The 20429-nt window shown below is 40.0% G+C and overlaps 2 protein-coding genes across 3 annotated transcripts in view; both read left to right on the top strand.

Annotated features, from left to right (window-relative positions):
* The window catches only part of gnas (GNAS complex locus), a 30055-nt gene extending 22548 nt beyond the window's left edge, over positions 1-7507 (top strand). Inside the window, exons 6-12 of the mRNA XM_047593771.1 lie at positions 647-701; positions 1954-2027; positions 2181-2239; positions 2345-2465; positions 2685-2815; positions 3721-3788; positions 4748-7507. Of these exons, the coding sequence (XP_047449727.1) occupies positions 647-701; positions 1954-2027; positions 2181-2239; positions 2345-2465; positions 2685-2815; positions 3721-3788; positions 4748-4894 (655 nt within the window). The 3' untranslated portion in view covers positions 4895-7507. The remainder of the gene's footprint in view (positions 1-646; positions 702-1953; positions 2028-2180; positions 2240-2344; positions 2466-2684; positions 2816-3720; positions 3789-4747) is intronic.
* Positions 7508-11299: 3792 nt separating this feature from the next.
* LOC125014446 (vesicle-associated membrane protein-associated protein B/C-like) lies at positions 11300-19948 on the top strand. 2 transcript variants are annotated; one of them, XM_047595518.1, is made up of 6 exons: positions 11300-11663; positions 12837-12989; positions 13983-14086; positions 14556-14636; positions 15000-15131; positions 17761-19948. In XM_047595518.1, the coding sequence occupies exons 1-6, from the start codon at positions 11606-11608 to the stop codon at positions 17926-17928; spliced, it is 696 nt and encodes a 231-aa protein (XP_047451474.1). In that variant the 5' UTR covers positions 11300-11605; the 3' UTR covers positions 17929-19948. The 2 variants fall into 2 exon arrangements, with proteins under 2 accessions (XP_047451474.1, XP_047451465.1); XM_047595509.1 differs by having other exon boundaries at positions 11302-11663; positions 14952-15131.
* The last annotated feature ends 481 nt before the right edge of the window (positions 19949-20429 follow it).

A 20429-nucleotide genomic window follows, 5' to 3' on the forward strand; every position in this document is an offset into this window, starting at 1 on the left:
TATTTAACCTCCTGAGACCAGAGCTTTTGTTTGTTATGCATTAAAAATTATAAAAAATACGCATCATCTTCAAACAGGAAGTAGTTTTTGAAAGAAATGATGTCTTCATGTGTGTGGACACAGGGATTACTTCACTCAGTTTTATAATAAAGTCATCAATATGTAGAAAAATATAAAGCTGTTAATTTTCATGTCTGAACATGGCTGTGCAAAGATACAAATTGCAAATTATGAAGTCCCAACGTCCTCAAACGTGTACTTGCTAATTAGCGAAGTTATAGCTTGAAAACTTAATAATCATGAATAAAATTTGAAATGAAATGACTGCTGTCATGTTTTTACACCAGCCATTATCTAGTTATGAGGACAAACATCTAAATGAAGGAGAATAATTTGCCACAAACCTAAAGCCGTATGTCCCCATATGAGGACCCAGGGTCTCAGGAGGTTAATCTAATGCAAACCTGAAAACCCAAGAGCATCAGTAAGAAGAATCTCTTATTTAACAGGAAGAAGTTGCTTTTGCCTGCTTTTTTTTAAAAGTATGAAGACTCAGTGTGATGAATAATGGTCTTTTAATAATAAATAAGTCACTGTTTTCTCACCATGTTGTGTCTCTCCCCGTCCCACCTCTCTCTGTCTCCAGCTTTCTAGACAAGATTGACATTGTGAAACAGAGCGACTACACTCCAACAGATCAGGTGGGTGAACCTCTACCATGCAAACTCATTATCTCCATAGCTGTAGCCCATAGTGGTGTTTCAAGATCAAGTGTGTCAGACATTTAAAGTCATTCCTTTTGCTTTGATCCTCTACTTAAAAAAAAAAACACATCAATTTGACGGAGACAGCTCTAGATCCCACCTCCCCAGAAATGTAACTACTCACCGTGTGTTTCCACTTCAGTATTTCCGACTGCTCCTTCCGCCATTTTCTTAATGACAGTTCTGGATCAATGAAGATGTAACACGTCGAGACTCATCTTGGGAAACATTTCAGGAAAAGTAAAACAGGAAGTAGAAGCAAAAATTAATTAACCCGACTGACAAAAAACGATACAGCGGCCACTAGTGTTATTAGTGGTGTTTTTACAGAGCGATGAGCGCACAAGTGTAAATGACCGGCACTAGGGCTGTCAGATTGAGTCGGATTTTCACTTCACGATCATCGTGGACAAAAAAATGTCACGATAACGACATTATCACGATATCAGCAAATAATAATGGCAAAATCTAGGAAATGCATCTTTAACTTTATTGCGTTGTCTCTCTTTTATGAGATGAATTACATACAAAATAACATAGAACGGAAGAAAACATTTTGCAGTACTTTAAGTTAAATATGGGTATATACAGCATGCGTGTGCAAAATGAACACTATCATGACATAATTTAAAAAAATGAATGACGCTGGTTCACGTTTATGTTCGAAAAATAATTGAAGTATTGTCATTGAAGACATGGATCATTACTCGGCCTTGGGCCTGTGTCTTCAAATCCAAAGACATTTAGTGCAATGAACAAAGTATATGGGACAAATCACTACTGTACTTAGTGCAATAAACAGGACAAAACATGCATCATTAATCATACAACATACACTGTGGTGGAATGGACCTCGTTTAAAAGATATTTGTTTTCTCAACTTGCTTTTATCTTTTTGGATACTGCGACAGCCCTAACTAGCTTGGCTACGTGGTTAAGTTACGGCGTCTGTGTCCCACGGTACCTTAAATGACCTTAACTGGTCTCAGTTTAATGTGATATTCTTTTAGGTTCAAATTCAAAAACATCAACAACAAGTTTTTCACCCTGACCTGACAATAAGTCCAGAGCAGAGAAGCAGCGTCGTATGGTGGCGTCTGCCCCAGATTTTTCTGTGGAAACAAAGTCCCATGTATTATCTTGAATATGTTTGTATGTAATATGTTTTCTACTCTGTCATTTTCACCAGGACTTGCTGCGGTGCCGAGTACTGACTTCAGGGATCTTTGAGACGAGATTCCAAGTGGACAAAGTTAATTTCCAGTGAGTAAAACCATTAAGAAGCGATCACACACACACACACACACAAACACATCAGCATCATACATCCTGTGACTCAGGGTACAAACACGTTTCTCCACACGATGGCAGCATTCTCACATGTTCATACTAACGTCTCACGTTTCATCCACACAGTATGTTCGATGTCGGCGGTCAACGAGATGAACGTCGGAAATGGATTCAGTGCTTTAATGGTAACTCGTGTTTTATTTCTGCTTCCTCCCGGCTCACATCACCCTCCCTCCCTCTCTGTCTCGCCGTGTCTGACTTGTCTCTGTTCCTCCCTCGTCCTCCCTCAGATGTAACGGCCATCATCTTCGTGGTGGCCAGTAGCAGTTACAACATGGTGATCCGAGAGGACAATCAGACCAACCGTTTACAGGAGGCCCTCAACCTCTTCAAGAACATCTGGAACAACAGGTGAGGAGGAGACGCTGCATCTGTCTGACTCTTATTTCTGTCAGAGAGAAAAAAAACAAAATGCTTTCATTAACTGACGGCTTATTGATAGAGGCTGGGAAGCTTTTTACAGCAATATTAGGATAATATGTCATAATGTTATGGCTGATCCACTGAATATCCACTGAATATTTCACTCTATGACCTTAACGTGTGTTTTTTTGTTGTTGTTGTCGTCAGGTGGCTGCGGACCATTTCTGTCATCTTGTTTCTAAATAAACAGGACCTGCTAGCAGAGAAGGTGCTGGCAGGGAAGTCCAAAATCGAGGAGTACTTCCCCGAATTTGCTCGCTACACCACGCCAGACGACGGTGAGCCGCCTTTTTATAGCTTCGTCCGTTCACGGACGCTTCAACCTTTTTTTTTACTTTTCCCAAATGCTGTAAATGAATTATGAAGCAGTGTTCTGGCAGTTGTCTCAGTTCTGACTGAAAATTTGCCTCTGCTTTGGAAAAATACCAATTTTTTTCACTTCATTCTTTTCACTGTAAAGTTTTTGTCCGCAGAAACACACCTGTTCTTTAATGGGGATCTGTCATAAATATTACTTCAAGTATTATCCTTTATTTAAAGAGTTAGATGTGGAACAGAAGGTCAGAGGACACTTTAGAAAACCTTTGGTTCAGCAATTAACAGTCATGTAACAATAAAGTCATAATCAGAAGGTCAATGTCCATTGTCTGATGAGTCCAAGTGTTTGGGAGGCACAAAGGAGACAACACACAATATTAGGAAGGTGGTGCTAATGTTGTTGGATTTGAAAGTCCACGAATAGACACCACAATAACCACTACACTACGATATGATTAGTAATTGCTCATGCAGCTTCCTGATGTCATTATTGTGCTAGGCTAACGTTTAGTGAAGTTAAAACTTATACCAACCTCAAATTTAAGATGTGGCATAGTTTCACTGTGTTTATACAATACAATACAATAATACAAGATGCAATTAAGCGTCATGGATCAGTCTCTTTTTTTATGCTCTTTAAACCTAAATGGATAATTTAAAGTCAACGGTAAATGTGTTGAAATGCGGACGTTTTTTTTGTCCGGGACGTATTTATTCCTTAGTAAGATGGAGAGGCGATATAACATAATATGAGAGTGTATATATGTATATATATTTTTTTTTAATGAGTCTCCAATAGTTCCCACTCGTGATATTCATATTGTTATAAGAGGGCGGTCTAATTGGCCTTTCTCTCTTCCATCAGCGACACCAGAGCCCGGAGAGGATCCACGTGTTACGAGGGCGAAGTACTTCATAAGAGATGAGTTCCTGGTAAGTGCATTGGTGCAACTTGCCCCGGAGTCCGGTGTCAAATTGACAAAAGAGTATGGTCAATGTGTTAGTTAAAGTTTTTTTAAATTTGTATTTCAAAATCAAAGGGAGCACCATTCCCGACCCAATAAGTCGCGCACACACAGGGAAACATGTACAGACAAAACTAGACAAGGAAAACCAGAACCAGAACTACGGAAGCCCTAAGTGGCCATGCATTCACACGTATTATTTCCTTTTTTCTGGTATCGGCTGATACGCGGTTGCGTTTGCCGATACCGATATATATATCTTTTGCTCTACCTCTTTTTACCTATTTATTTTTTATCTTGTATGCATAAGAGCATTAAAATGAATGTTTGTGTTTTGGGTTAAATTGAGACGTGTAACATTTGTTATCATTGTGTCATTTTTATCATGTAAACGAAGGGAGAAAAAGCAGTATCGGCTCAGAAAAATCGGCAGCACGTATCGGCCTTCGGCCAGTGCTGATGAAAAAAAAAAAAAGAAGACGGTATTGGCCAAATATTTTTCCACATACAGATGTAATGAAATGCTGTGACAGTGTAAAGTATTTCACGTGTTATATGGGACTTATAAGCCCAACAATAAAAAACGATAAAAAACAAAACAGTGCGAAACGTCATTGTGGGAAACTGTGATTAACAGTGTATTTTTTTTCTACATTTAACTTAAACAGTTAAAACTTTTGAATATTTTTGTAATTAAAAAAAAGTTCAATTTGTGTATCTTAAATAGACTAAATTTAGTTACATATTAGTTACATATTAGTAACATATCTGTAATAATAAAATCAACATTTCATGGACACGGCCATCTTGTTTTACGACTTCTGTTGCTGGAACGCTGGAAAGCGTACAGTTTAAATATTGAGACGTGTTGACTTACGCTAAAATACGTGTTTCGTTAAATGTTTTTTTCCCCCCTTCCCTCTGCAGAGGATCAGCACAGCGAGCGGAGACGGGAGGCACTACTGTTACCCCCACTTCACCTGCGCCGTGGACACGGAAAACATCCGCCGCGTCTTTAACGACTGTCGAGACATCATCCAGCGGATGCACCTGCGGCAGTACGAGCTGTTGTGATGGGAGAGGAAAAAGGCGTTCGGCCAAAAACAGAAGAAGAAAAAAAAAAAGAAACAACGAATCGGACTATGGAGAATAAAAGAAAAAAAAAGACGTCTCTGAACTCCCCTCTTCTACAGAAGTGTGTGAGCTCTTGTGACAGGGTTGGGGGGGGGTGAGTGAGGTGGGGGTGGGGGTGGGGGTGGGGAGGGGGTAAAACACACACTTTAAGAGCAAACGCACCCCAAACCCAGAACAGAACTGCCCCTGATGCAAACTCCCTACCTGATGTAGAAAGAGCTATTTTGATGGAAGGGTTTGAGGGGCTATACCCTGAAAACAGACTCTGATCTCCACCTTCAGCCATACTCCTCTCCTGCTCCTCACCTTCACACATCATATATTGTCCCCATTGACCTTTCTGGAAAAAAAATAAAATAAAAAAAACCTCGAGTGGCCCAGTCTGGACGGAGTTTCCTGCGACGTGGGAGGAGGATTTTTGAGCTGCAGTTGAGATTGTGTGATCCCCCCTTACCCTCCTTCCCCTTCCCCCTCCTTTGATTGTTGCACCGGGATGAAAACTGAATTGAATTGTTGCAAATACAGAATAAATAGATCAGCTGTATCTAAAAAAAAAAACGCACCCCAGCTGTGCTCAGGAGTTGAACCATGTACACCGAACCCTTCCTTCCTGTCACTTATCTTTAAATCCAACCACAGACTCTGCTTGCACACGGAAACGTTTCACACCTGCTTTGTTACTGGACTGCACAAAAAGGAGGTGGGGGCGGGGGGCGGACACCCAGAAGCGTCCTCTGATCCACGAGTGTCGGGCTCGTCCTGGTGCCGGGGTGATTTACCTGGAGCGGCGGTCGGAGGAGTCGGCGAGAGAGACTTGCTAGGAAGGAGACTCTGATTTAAATCTCCCCCACCCTCCCCTCCCCATAACCCCCCCCCCTCCCTCCCTCCTCGATCCGATGGAGCTCGGGACGCGTTCGACAGGAGGGACGACTTCTCCACAGAACTGTTTTGCCGCCCTGACTTTGCCTCGTTTGGTAGTGGAAGCAAAATGTGAGGAGGATATATCGAGTTTAAAACTACGAGAAGAGGAAAAAAAATAAAAAATGGAGAAAAAAAAAGAAAGAAACAAAAATGAAAACTTTTATGGAACTCAAACGGAGGGCGAAAAGCATCCTTCTCACAGTACAGTACCATATAAGTTAAAGAGAACTCTCATCCTGTTTTACTGTCTCCACAGCTGTTTTTGTCTGTGTAGACCTTTGTGCCATTGTGCCCTGTGCGCTCTCTTTCTTTACTCTGTCTCTCCTCTTTTTTTTTTTTTTTTTGCAAGTTTTACTCACTGTCCATCATCACTTCCTCCTCCTCCTCCTCCTCCTTTTCCTCCCCCCTCCCTCTCTATCTATCTAGCTATCTCTCATTTTTCTTCTTCCTCTTCTTCTTCTTCTTGCCCCTCTGCTGCCTTCCCACCTGCTCCTCTCTTCCATCCTGGCCCCTTTTCCTCAAAGAGAAAATAAAAATATCGTAATCTGCAAATATATTAAAAAAAAAAAGAAAAAAGGTGATAATAACAAATGGGATTTTTTTTTTAAACTCATGTGATCCCTGCCATTCCTCCTCCTCCTCCTCCTCCTCCTCCATCATTCCTCCACCTCTCCTCCCTGACCTCCTCCCGCTCCTTCTCCTCCGTACGTCTGTCTTTACTTTACTGCTGAACTATTATTCTTGTACAGACTGTAAAATGTATTATTTTGTACAACTTTATTGAAAAAGAAAAAACTTTTAGAAGATCCCTGTGCCTTGATCACGACTGTACGTGTGTAATGAGCTAAAGTGGGTGTCATACTGCGCTGTATAGCTTGGCCAATCCCCTCCTAAAACCCCCCCCAAGCCCCTCGCTTCTCTTTCACTCTTATCTCTCTTTCTTTACCCCCCCCTCTCTTTCTCTCTATCTGTCTATCACTCTCTTTTCTCCGCCCTCACAGACGGCGGACGACCATTCGTAGCTTTTGTAGTTTTATTTCTCTCCCCCACATCCTCCCATTCTCTCTTCTTTATGATTTAAATGTCTATTTTTGGATCCATATACCCCCCCACCCCACCCCTCCCCCCCCACCCCCCAAAAGATAAATATATGAAATGTATATGGGTTTAAAAAAAAAAAAAAGTATTTTATTAGAATCAAATGACAAATTGTACACTTGATAGTGTGCGTATTGCTATAACTTAAATCCTTTCAACTGAAGTGGTGTTCAGGTTTCTTTTGTTTTTTCCTCCGTCTGCAAAGAATGTTCTGAGGCGTTAACAAAAAAAAAAAAAAAAACAGGAGACGACAGATGCAAAACATGGCTTGTTTCTACACAAATTGTATTCTTTTGCTAAAAAACAAAACAAAAAAAAAAGGCCAAAAAATGAGAATTTTAGGTGATTTTTGTGATGGAGAGGGGAGGGGTCCTCCTGCCCAGCCTTGCACAGCAGAGGCGGTCTGTACAGTATTAGCATCTCTCTCTCATTTCAGTGCCCTCGTCTTCATTTAATGTGTACATCAAATATGGGTCTCTACTTTCTGAACAGGAGCTCTAAGAAATAAAGATTTTTTTTTTTTTTTGGTGCAGACAGCAACATTCTGTCATTATACATAAAAAAAAAATCACACTTTCTCACGAGATTCAGTTTTTGCAATCTTATCCCTAATTTATTATTATTTTTATTATTATTATTATTATTTTTAATCAGCCCAAAAGGTTAGCTGCGTTTTCCCGCTTGAGGAAGTGAAGTTTCCTGTTCGTTTACTGGCCGTTTCCTTTACAGCTATGAAGAGTCTGTGTTCACTGGGATTTTCTTTCTTGAGAAGTCAGAGAAATCGTTAAATAAAATAAAACTCACTTCTTTACCATTAATACTGATACTGACATGCCATTATCCTGTATTTACCTCCTCACTTAGAGCACCAGAGTAAAAAAAAAAAAATCGAATGAGTGGTTAAGATTTGATGTTATTCTTCAAAATATAAGCCCCAATTCATGTCTGTTTTCGACATTTGTAGCTCAGTTTTCCCGTCTTCTGCCCACTGCTCAGTCTGAAAATCCAAATTTAGCTTGTGATTGAGATCTCTCCAAAGATGGCAAGCATGTTGTGCTGGGTTTAGGAGGAAAATGTGCATAAAAATGATGTACTACGCATGTCTTGAATACAACTGGAAGTTGTATTCCAGGAAAACAAAAGGTTGTTCTCCAGACTCCCACAGCAAGGGGCTGTTTGTGTCGTCCATTCGCCGACGTGATGTCTCAGAAAGACCTGGAGGAAATGTCTGCGGAGTTGGCACAAAAATGAAAAATTTATTGGAATCCTTCCAGGTGGTTTTTCACAAATTATTTGTCAAATCTGGACAGACATATACTCACCAGCCACTTTATTAGGTACAACTCATTGTCATGTTCCAGAAACCAGTTTGAGCTGATATGAGCTTTGTGACATGGTGCATTATCCTGCTGGAAGTAGTCGTCAGAAGATGGTCCACTGTGGTCATAAAGGGATGGACATGGTCAGCAACAATACTCAGGTAGACTGTGGTATTTAAACCATGCTCAGTTTGTACTAAGGGGCCCAAAGTCTGCCAAGAAAATATCCCCCACACCATCACACCACCACCACCAGCCTGAACCGCTGATACAAGGCAGGATGGATCCATGCTTTCATGTTGATTACACCAAATTCTGACCCTGACATCTGAATGTCGCAGCTGAAATCGAGACTCGTCAAACCAGGCAACATTTTTCCAATCTTCTATTGTCCAATTTTGATGAGCCTGTGTGAACTGTAGTCTCAGTTTCCTGTTCTTAGCTGACAGGAGTGGCCCCCGGTGTGGTCTTCTGCTGCTGTAGCCCATCTTCTTCAAGTTTTGACATGTTGTGCGTTCAGAGATGGTATTCTACATTCCTTGGTTGTAACGAGTGGTTATTTGAGTTACTGTTGCCTTTGTATCATCTCTAACCAGTCTGCCCATTCTCCTCTAACATCAACAAGGGATTTTCATCCACACAACTGCCACTCACCGGATATTTTCTCTTTTTCGGACCATTCTCTGTAAACCCTACAGATGGTTGTAGATCAACAGTTTCTGAAATACTGAGACCAGCCCGTATGGCGCCAACAACCACAACACGTTCAAAGTCACTTAAATCCCCCTTCTTCTCTTGAATTGCAGCGATTGGCTGATTAGCTATTTGTGTTAACAGGCAATTGAACAGGTGTTCCAAATAAAGTGGCAAGTGAGTGTACAACGATCAACCACATCATTAAAACTGCCATTATTCTTACTACAATATAATGCTCTTCTGGGAAATCTGGATCCTGGCATCTATATGGTTATTACTTGGATACCACCACCTGAACGTTGGTGCAGACCAAGCATGGCAACAGTATGAGACCACACAGACCAGCCTCCTCTCCCCATTTTCATCCATGATGACCTGGTTCACCTCTTCTCCTTCCTTGGACCAATTTTTATACGTCCTAATGGCTGCAGACAAGAGCTGCAGGTTTGGAGATTCTCTGATCCAGCCGTCCAGCCATTGATGTTTGGGCCTTGTCAAAGTTGTTCAAATGGTTCCACTTGTCCATTTTTTTCCCCCCTCTTCCAGCATCACCTCTGAGGACAGTCCACTTGTTGCCTTATAGATCTCTGACAGGTGCCACAAAAAAACATAATTATTCACTTTACCTGTGACCACCAGCTGGTCATGGAGTTGAGGCTGATGGGTGTAGATGTAAACCCCAACAGCTGATAAATACAACCACAAGGCACAAATTCTACATGATACCTCTATCACAAGCATGTTTATAGTGTCAGATATTTTCCAAATAATTTCAGTTTGAAAGTGTGAAATGATGCCTATCAAACTGAAACGGGAAGCTGCTGAGGTCGATCTGTGGGAGTTCATGTATTTTTGTGGTCCTGTCAACTCCAGTAAAGTTTTCGGCTGATTTGAGGTAAGTGACATCAATTTTCCATTAGAATGAAGTTAATAGTAGACCTCTAATAAATATAAAACCTGATGTGGAAGGTGAGAGAGAGAGAAATCTGTGCTTTAAATTGAAACTAAGCTAGAAAATACTTTTAGATTAACAAAGGGGAAAAGGTAGTAAGACTCTTGGAATTAAGCAATGTCAGATGATGACATCTGTATCAGAGTGGAAACGGTTTCGCGCTGACTCAACTCAGATTTAGAGGTACTTTCTGAAACAAAAACACCTGTTATTGCTCATAAACTTGCATATATATATATATATTTGTTTGTTTTTTTGCTTGTTTTTTTGAGGTAACAAGAACCAACCATGAACTATATTTTAAAGTGCTGAGTGGAGCTCAGGAAGTGAGCTTAACAGGAAGTGACCCCTGCTCCGAAGACCTGGAAAGAAATTTAAGGATGTTAAGGCTGTTATCTTAGTACAGACATGACTGTATGGACACTTGGGTTTTTAAACACTTTATTGTGTTAATTTATCAATTTTTAAATAGAAAAACAAAACATTAACATAGGAATAAAATAGGACAAATATGGATATTTCAAGGCCAATTTTGTCAACTCGATATCAATTGGGCTAATTTAGGTGGACAGAATAATAAACTTTTGCTTTAGCATTTAATCTATATAGTTTTACGTTTTAAGTTTATTTCATTTCAAATAATAAATCCATCCATCCTAAAATAAGACAAAAATACAGTTTAAATGTTGCGTATGTTGGACTTTGACATGTGTCTCATCACTGACCTCTTCAAATCCAAACTTAAAACCTACTTATTTGAAATGGCTTTTAATTCTCGGTAATGTGGTGACACTTACCTTTGTATATGTTGCACGTTGTTTTACGTGCGACTTGCTAATTTTTTTTTGGAGAACACTGCAGAAGCGTATAAGGGCAACGCATGAGAAAAAAAAAAATGAGTGGAGGTCGAAATGACATTATTCTTGACACTGTATTTCAATTCATTTCTCGAAATTCCGACTTTATTCTCTACATTGTGTTTCGAATTTATTCTCGACATTGACTTTTATAATATCTTGACTTTATTCTTTTATTTAGATTTTTTATTTTGATTTTTTATTTTGATTTTGATTCTATTTATTTTGACGTAATTTTCGACATGGTATTTTCAATCTTACTTTCGACAATTCAACTTTTTTCTCAACAGTTTAACTTTATTTTCAACATGGAATTTCGACTTTATTGTCAACATTGTATTTCGACTTCAACTTTTTTTTCGAAGTGCATAATAATAATAATAATAATAATAATAAAATCTGCCTCCTTTCATTTTTGTTTCCTCGTGGGTGGCACTAATAATTTTCCATACATTCAGTCAGCCGTGAACGTTTCTTTCCAACGGCCAGATGACGCCCCGCCCACTGCGTGACGCCACCCCTTCTCCTCCTCAACGTCTCCGCTGCTAGCACAGTTAGCATTAGCACGCTAACGTCCAGCAGCAGCTGTCGGTGGCAGTCAGTCAGCCCATAGTGGTGGTGCATTTGTAAATCCTCTCCTCCTTCTTTCCTCCATTAAAACATTTTTTTTTTGAAAAAAAAAAAAAAAAAGCGGACGGCCGGGTTGTTTGTTCCCTCGGGGACCCAGCTGCTTTACATCTACGGGCTACCTGCGGTAGAACTGAACATTGTCGTCCTCGCCGTCACGAAAAGGAAGAAGCTCTGGGACATGGCCAGACCTGAACAAGTCCTGGTGCTAGAGCCACAACACGAACTGAAATTCAGAGGTAAAGCTGAAGCTGGAGCTGGAGCTGGAGCGGAGGGCAGGGCCCGAGGATAGATATGCAGCTAGCTAGCTAGCATAGGCGCCGTTAATTGCAGGCAGCGTGTCCATTTTCTGTATTAACAGTCGTATTTTATTGACGTTTCCTTAGCTGTAGTTGAATAAGACGCAGCTAGGTCTTTATTGTGTGTACGACGCTTGTGGTCGGTGACAGCATTAAGCTAATCTCACTAGAAAGGCAAACTGCTAGCTGTCATTGCAGCGTCAGAGCAGGCCCGTCTTACCTGTCCTCTAATTTCATTCCTACACTTTTATTATGTCTTCCTCGTACACCATGCACGACATTGTCTTGACATCTGATACTTGATGGTTATTCTGCTCGGTGCAACCACACAAGAAGTCGCTATTCTGGCATTTTCTGCGATCAGGGTGTCGCTGCTTAGCCTTATTACCATGCTTATTTCTCAATATTATTAGCTAGTAACCTGTGATTGGGAGCTTTAACGTGGACTGCAAATGCTTAACCCGAATTCCTTTGCAGCTTTTCCATATCCAAGCCCAATGGTTATGGAAAAAAAAAAAAAGCAGACCGAGCTGGGTAATGGCTGTTTTCTTAGATAATTGCCTCTGGGTGTCATATTGCTGTAGAAATGGGCCAATTGATGGGTGTTGGGATCCGTTCGTAGTGGCCTTTTCATTGATTGATGATTGCAGAGCTGTGAATGTAAAGACGAGCCAGGAGAAGATGCATCCTAACATCTCTATTATGGATGCACAGAGTAAAACATAAAGTAAAAATGAGTATAACAGCAGAGGTTGTATATTTCCTGCAGGAGTAATGAAACATAGTTGGGTGGTGGTCTCATGAGAGGTGACTTATGGGGTTGAGCTTAATGCTACAGGAGCTAAAAGAAAACGTAAAAGAAGTTTTGTACATGAGCCAGTTCTTGGCTCTGGGCGGGGCATAAATAATAAAGCAAATACTTACACACTTTGCTGTGCTTTCTACCATTTTATGTTATTTTTGAAACGTTTAAGTCAAGCTCAAGCTTTGAGTCACACACATTCACCACTAATATGTTCAATCCCTGGTCTTGGTAGAAGCGCTACTTTGTTTTTTAAGGTCTAGGCCTTGCATACAAATGACACCCATTGCTTCTTTCTGTGTCCTCCTCAGGCCCATTTACAGATGTTGTCACTGCCACTCTGAAGCTCACCAACCCCACAGATAGAAATGTGTGTTTCAAAGTTAAGACAACCGCACCACGCAGATATTGCGTGCGCCCAAACAGTGGCATCATTGACGCCGGAACCTCCGTCAATGTATCTGGTTCGTAAAAAAACATTTTTTGCATCCTCCCGCAACTTTACAGTGTGAGATGATCTGTTGCCTTTTTCTCTGTCTGAGTTGTGTATTTGATTTGTGAGATTTATCGATCATTTTGCAGAGCAGCAACACAAAAGTGTAATTCTAGTAAAGCTGTATCAAGCTTTCATGTTAATCAGAGTGTTGGATAAAAATGTAGGATAGCATCTGGACTTTTATGATTACATTGACAGTTTACAGCACCCATTATAGGTCGGTAAATGCTGCAGCCAGCATGTATTGTGTTTCAGGACCAAAATAAACCTATTAGCCTCCATTCCACCAGCCACTGATACAGCAGTAGCCTCTAAAGGTTTGAAATATTGTTGAGAAATGCTCAGGAAGTGTTTCTGTAAAGGGTTAGCAAGACTATATTTGTTATAATCTGTAGGATAGAAAATATATAGGAAATACCCACACGATATTATCATGTTCTCAGTTACTGGGTAATGTCAGAAGAAATAAGAAGTAGTTGACTTTTTTCACAAATAAGCAACTGCAGCTATTATTATGCAGCGTTGTACATAATATCTTAGAGAAAAAAAAGAGTCATAGTTTCCTACAGCAAATATTTTTTGCACATATTATTGATTGACCCCCGAAAAATGGTGGATATTTGCGATTTCCGATGTAAGGCTTCAGAATATTCCTAAAATAATTTGTAATTTGTCTCTGTTCCTCTTCATCAAGATCCGACTTCTAGTACGTTCCATGTTCTCATGATTTCTATTGCTTTCACTGAAATATCAGCGTTTTTTTTTTTTTTTCTTAACTATGACTAGAATCCACACACTCATCAGCATTTCAGGACAAACGGTCCAGTGTGGAGGAGTAGACCGGTCATGGTGTAACCCAAATCATAAACCTTGTGGGTTGTGTAATACTTTTTATGGGGCAATACAGGAAGTCGCTCTAATGTTCTCGCTTTCCATTCTGTCATTGTTTTTTCATTCTCAGTTATGCTACAACCTTTTGACTACGACCCCAATGAAAAGAGTAAACACAAATTCATGGTGCAGTCCATGCTGGCTCCGTACGACATGACTGACATGGAAGGAGTTGTGAGTACCTGAGCACAAGTATCTCTTCCGGGTGATGCATTCACAATACACTTTTATAGACAAAGTCACTCTGAGATATCGAAGCTGCTGTTGGAAAAGAAGGAAGTGGAAGATGATGGCCCGGATAGAGCCTGCTTACATAGATTCTCCTTTTCCTTCTCTATCTGAAAAATCATTACCTGATATTCACACCATGTGGGGCACAGAAAAGAATGGATGTAGCGTTTACATGGTTATTATGAGTTGATATTTTCCTAATGAACAGATTCTGTCCATCTAAATGTAGCCTGTGGCTTTCAGAAACCTTCCTCCATTAACTCTTGAATATTGCACCTTATTTTGGTCTCTCGCTGTGCAGAAACTATTATAAAACATGACAGCAAAGCCTCATAATTCTAATTTAGGTCTAAGCCTGGAGATGTACACTGAACCGATGTAACTCTCTGAACTCTTCTTTCTTTTTCCACAGTGGAAGGAAGCGAAGCCTGAAGAGCTGATGGATTCAAAGTTGAGATGTGCTTTTGAGATGCCTCTAGAAAATGACAAAACTGTAAGTGTACGTCTTGTCATAGCTCGTAGTTGTTGCACAGTAGTCACAACGTCTCACATCTCCATGAGTTACAAACCCGCGTTTGTGTATTTCACTGATTTAAATAACTCAAGTCATTGTGAGTTTGCTGCTCATCTGAAACACATCACCCATTATTACATGATTAAATATATATTTTTTTTTCCATCTATGATTTATTTGTGTGTACTTTCATCTCACTACCGGCCTCGTGTCTGCACGTCTCTTCGTCCCCCTCTTCCTCGTCCCACACACCCAACCACCCACCGCCCCCCCGTCCTCGCTCTCTCTCCACAGCAAGAGAGCGAAAGCAACAAAACTGTGTCTTCCTCTACCTCTGTTAAGACCGAGCACTCCGCAATGCCCAAGTCGGCCAGCGCCTCGCTGGACGACGGAGAGGTGAAGAAGATCATGGAGGAGTGCAAGCGGCTGCAGATGGAGGTGCAGAGGCTACGGGAAGAAAACAAACAGATCAGGGTGAGACACACTAAAACAAATAAAAGAAACAACATGGCTGCGTTTGTCTCGGGGCTTGTAGTTTCTGCTTTGGCGCCGCCTCTATTGTACTCGCTAAACTAGTTGTGACTTGAGTCAACTGAAACAAACTGACAGGGGGGGGAAGTAAGTCTGAAAAGCTGTAACGATGTAAATCTTGTACTGTCTGAGAACGAAGCAGAGGACTCTGGCTTTTAGTTTCTCTAATGACGAGGAAATTCTAAGTATATTATATCCATACACTTCAATTCTGCAGAAGTTGAATGTTAGCGTTTTTTTGCTATGCTGTATTATACTCTACTATTCCGACCTATAACAGAGTCGGCCCCAGTGCCAGGAACACTGTTCTCCTCCAGCCTCTATCTGATTAAATTAAAAATGGATAACCCTCCCTTGCATGAGTTTCAGTCCAGAGGCTCGTCTCTCCTGTGCATTGCAGCGTTGCCAGCTATTTGCAAGGAGAGTAGCTTTTGGCTGGTGAGCTGCATCTAGAAGTCACCATGTGATGTAATATCTACTTTCTCTGTTTGTGTATGAAGTTCTTCAAGGGGACGAGCAGCAAGTTGTTTAAAGTCGCCTAATGATTTGTGCAGGAGTATGTGAAGTTGGGGATATTTCTGCTCAGAAACAAGATTCAGTGAAGAAGACGTGGACTGAATTTATGCTTTGTGAACCAAAGTTTTTTCCAGGCAGTGGCCAGGTTTTGATCCTTGTTTTATGTCTTGTTACTGGAACAGCAGTGAGTCCTGTGGTTTCCTCCGTCAGGATCAACCAGGCAGCTGCTGTCTGTTAACATCCACTTTAATCCTCTTTGATTTTTAATCAAAGAGGATTAAAAGTACAGATTGCATCCCTATCTTTGTAATTTAATAAACAACACAGTTAAGTTTTACACCGATCAGCTGTAACATTGTGACCCTTGACATGTGGAGTAGGGACGGGGGTTGTTTTATTTGATACCGGGGCCAAACTGGTGCTTTTGAAACGGTGCTGGTGCTTAAAGAATGGAAAACTTTGTGCAAAAACTTTTGTATTTTTATTTTTAAGGTGTTTTGTGACGTACAAGTTGAACAGACTATTCATTTAAATAATATAAATACAATTAAGACTTAACCCATATAAAATAAAATCCAGCAAACAGTCTCACAGATTATCCATGACGATACATTCCTGTGTCGTCAGACGTTTAATCAAATTCCAGGTGTTGCCTCTCTTGCACAATATCGCCTTCGAGGACTTGTTGTTGGTTTGCTGTCTCTGAATCCGTTGAGGTGAAGTAATGACTTTTGACCGTTTGGCCTCAGGCACGTTCAAGGTTCACTTCCATCCATGCAGTTTGTCACCTGCATAGATGGAATGTGTAGCGCCATGTGTAGCGTTGCCACAGCAACAGAGCTAAAGGGGGCGCTAATTAAAACTCAGTGGCACCGAGATCTGTGTTGCTTTTCGGTCTGGTTACTACTATTTGCGCTGCCACTGGTGCTGGTGTTGTTATAGTATGAAATATCGGTTCTCATCTCTACTGTGAAGTGAATTACACTGGCTGTCTGCTGATTGTGACACATGGCAGTGGTTGGGTGGTGTAGATTAGGCAGAAACTGAACATTTTGTCCTCAGAATTGAAAAATGGGACAAGTGGAAGGATTTAAGAGACACTGATGAGGGCCAAATTGGACTGGGTTGGATCATTTCCAAACTTGCAGCTTCTGTGAGGTGTTTATTCCTGGTCTGGAAGGTAGGAAAAGGATCTGAATGAATCTGTGACAGGGTCATAGATGGTTAACGCTCATTTATTCTCATGGGGAGGCTTGACAGGTTTGTGTGGTCTGATCCAACAGTTTAACTACTGAAGCTCAAGCTCCTGAAGACGTTTGATGCTGGTTCCGATATAAAAGGTGTCAGAACACACAGTTTGTTTTTTATGGGGCTGTGTAGCTGAATGAGGAAATATTTGAATCATGTTTTCTTTCGGATCATATTTATGTGGTGTATTTATATGGCACCAGGATGCATTATGGGAAGAAGGAAAACCAGTTTCCATTCCCCTTAGAAATGCACAAAACCCAAATATCACAATAAAAAATAGTAATAGAAATACCAACATATCAAAAAAAACTGTCAAATATCACGAAAACATTTTTACGCTCTCATGAGGTGTTTTTTCAGACATATTGATATAACAGTGCTTCACAAAAGAGCCATGGAAACACTTTTATTTTTGTAATTCCCTGTCACCAAAGATGATTCAGGGTCATGTGACCAGTTCAGTTGAATTCTCGTGTGACAAGAACTTTACAGAAATTTACAGCTCAATCAGAAAACACCTTCCAATGGAAACGCGTACAAAGCGCAACTATACTTTAAATTCCAGAAATATCACAAGGAATTATAATTTGATGCTTAGGACGACGTCCTGCTGAGAGACACTGGGTCCTGCTTAGTTAGTTATGTAGCATATAATCTGCTGGATCTAATGCGGCACACAAAGGTTTCTGTTGAGTGGGAAAACGAACACATATCAGTAAAGTATGTGCTGGAGATCTTATCTTTGTGCCGGAGATGTTATCTTGAAGTGTGCTGATCGTGTATCTGGGTTCTCTTTACGTCACAGGAGGACGACGGCCTGCGGAAGAGAAAGGTGACATCAGAGGGCGCCTCCCACTCCTCCGCCAGCATGGCGACCACGGCCATGAGAGACGAAGGCCTGAGCACCCGCGTCCTGGCGCTGTGCGTCCTCTTCTTTGTGATCGGAGTCATCGTTGGCAAGCTGGTCCTGTAGAGACACAGACGGACAGAGCACAGAGACGGACGGACGGACTGCGTGCTCGGGAGGACACGTGTCAATGACGGCAACGGGGATGTCTTCTGGGTTTATGTTGATCTGTTTCCTCTATTTTTTTTTTTTTTTCCTGTAACATTTAAGGCAATATCTCGATGGTTTGGTTGGAGGGGGAAATAATTTAAAGTATAAAAAGAAAACGAAGGAAGGCAGTCCCAAGTTAAACCATGATGGCGAGCGTTTACGTCGCTGGTCCTGCCTTTTATCATCATTATTATTCTTATTATTATTATTATTATGTGAAATAATCACCACCTCTGATCTGTTCTTTCCGTCCATCTTCCTAAACGATCTTCCCCAACTTGCACAGGTAACAGTTAGCGGTGAGTGGAAGAAGTGGCTTCAAACTGGCTGAATGTCTTTCATTGATTCCTTATTGCTTCTTAAAGTTCCACACTCATGTCGTCTATAAGAAAGCTCCTCATCCCATAATCTGTCTTTCACTCATTACCGAATAAACGCGAGGACGAGCTGAGCGCACGTGATCAGTGAAAGACACAAACTTGATGTATTGTCTTCTGAGCAGTTTGCGGTTAAAACAAGAGCCAGTAGAAGCTGTGTGTGTGTGTGTGTGTGTGTGTGTGTGTTGTGTCTTGTTGATTTTCTTTCTTTCTTTTTCTTTTTCTTTTTTTTTTTTTTTTTTGGTGCCTCCTGCAGGAGCGACTGACTGCGTGTGGATGTTTTTATGTGAGGAGACCACAAACGGTGATATCACAGGCTGTTTTAGAACAAAAAAGGAAGAGGGCTGGTTTAAAAAAAAAAAAAAGAAAAACTGTCGTCCCAACAGATTTCCTGTACACGAGAGAAAGAAGAAAAAAAAATAATAATAAAATAAAATGGGGGTGTTTTGTTGAAAATCTAGTTAGAACTTTTGATGATTTCTGTCAGATGTCCGAACCAAAGGAGGCTGCAGAAATTCAATAAATCCACTTTTTGGGCCATTTGTAGAATTATGACGCTTTAAAAATGAATGATCATGAATTAATGCTGCACAGTGGTTTAATTAGTCGACCAGTTTAATTCTCAAAATAATTCAACCTTCAGATTTAGAGAAAACATTTTCTCAACTAAAAGGAAAATGACCCAGTTTCCATCTTGTGTCATGTTACTATATAACAATAATGTTGGCCACATCTTTTAATTTTCCCAAGGAATATTATTATTATCATTATTATTATTATTATTATTATTTGTGTCCTCTAGTGTATTACAGCAGCTGTTTGCTCTTTTTTCTTGTATTACCATGTAGTCACAATGCTTCTGTTTATAATAATCAAATGCACTATATTCAGTTGTGCACTCTGCATGAAATGGCCGGGATTTATTATATTTTATTTTTGAGTGTTGGAAATTATATTAGCTAAAACAAACAAACAAAAAAAAAATTGTCTTTTCAAAAGGGACCATCTTGAGTCTGGTTTTATTGGTTTATGTGTGTTTTTTTGTTTTTTCTTTTTCTTTCCATCACCATTTCTCTTCTGTTGGGGCTCTGGTGGTTTTGAGATAACACAGCTGTATTATCCTGGCTATCACATGACCGTCGCGTCAAATTTAAAAGAATAAATATCTGCGCTTCTATTATTATTATTATTATTTTTTTTTTTTTATTTAATTTAATTTTTTTTCTTCTGTTGCCCTGGGGGGAGCAGAGATGTGTGGATGTGGGCAGCTGTGAAGAGGACTGACCTGTGAATACACACTACATTCAAGAAAAATAAATTAAACAAAACAAAACAAAAAAAAAAAGGCATCAGCGCTTCAGACCACACCTGCAGAGATACAGTCACAACAATGTAACCACACAGTAATTGGATACTCTTTTTGTATGTACATAAAAATAAAAAAAATTACTTCAAAAGATAACTGGCAAAGTTATTAACATATTGTTGTAAAGGAAAAATTAAACAACCACCATGGATCATGTAGCATCATAATGGATTAAAATACATAAACCCCCAAATGTATGTTTGTGAAGAGTTTACTTTCTTGTTTAGTTTCTGCAAAGTGTGTTTGTGCATGTGCTGAAATGGTTTTATGTCACAATTACTTGATGAAAACACCTCAGTGTCTGAACTCTCCACTGATTGCACACATCTGTCTATTGGTAGTAGATGAGATGTAGGGCTTTCCACATTTTACAACATTTTATATTTATATCTTTAATATAATATCATCTAATTTAGATATGCGTTAAATATAGGAGTATTTTTTTTTTTTTAAATGCATGTATGTATTAGTATTTTCCCAAAATACTTAAATTGTCATTTGCAAATTCATATTTTTATATATTAAATTAGGAATATTTTGACTGGTTATTCAGTCTTGAAAGGTTTGAAATAAATTTACAGAAATTTCTTTTCAGACCTACGTTAAACATTAAATGTAGAAAGCCGTTCCGCGGATAAACCTCATTCATAATCTTAAAATTAACTTCTTTCACC

Source organism: Mugil cephalus, chromosome 1 (genome assembly GCF_022458985.1).
Source record: "Mugil cephalus isolate CIBA_MC_2020 chromosome 1, CIBA_Mcephalus_1.1, whole genome shotgun sequence".
Classification (NCBI taxonomy): Eukaryota; Metazoa; Chordata; class Actinopteri; order Mugiliformes; family Mugilidae; genus Mugil; species Mugil cephalus.

Coding starts and splice junctions, on each gene's coding strand:
- LOC125014446 (XM_047595509.1), top strand. CDS start 11,606: ATGGCCAGACCTGAACAAGTCCTGGTGCTAGAGCCACAACACGAACTG. Junction 11,664..12,836: donor ACACGAACTGAAATTCAGAG/GTAAAGCTGAAG, acceptor TGTCCTCCTCAG/GCCCATTTACAGATGTTGTC. Junction 14,637..14,951: donor CTCTAGAAAATGACAAAACT/GTAAGTGTACGT, acceptor CTCTCTCCACAG/CAAGAGAGCGAAAGCAACAA.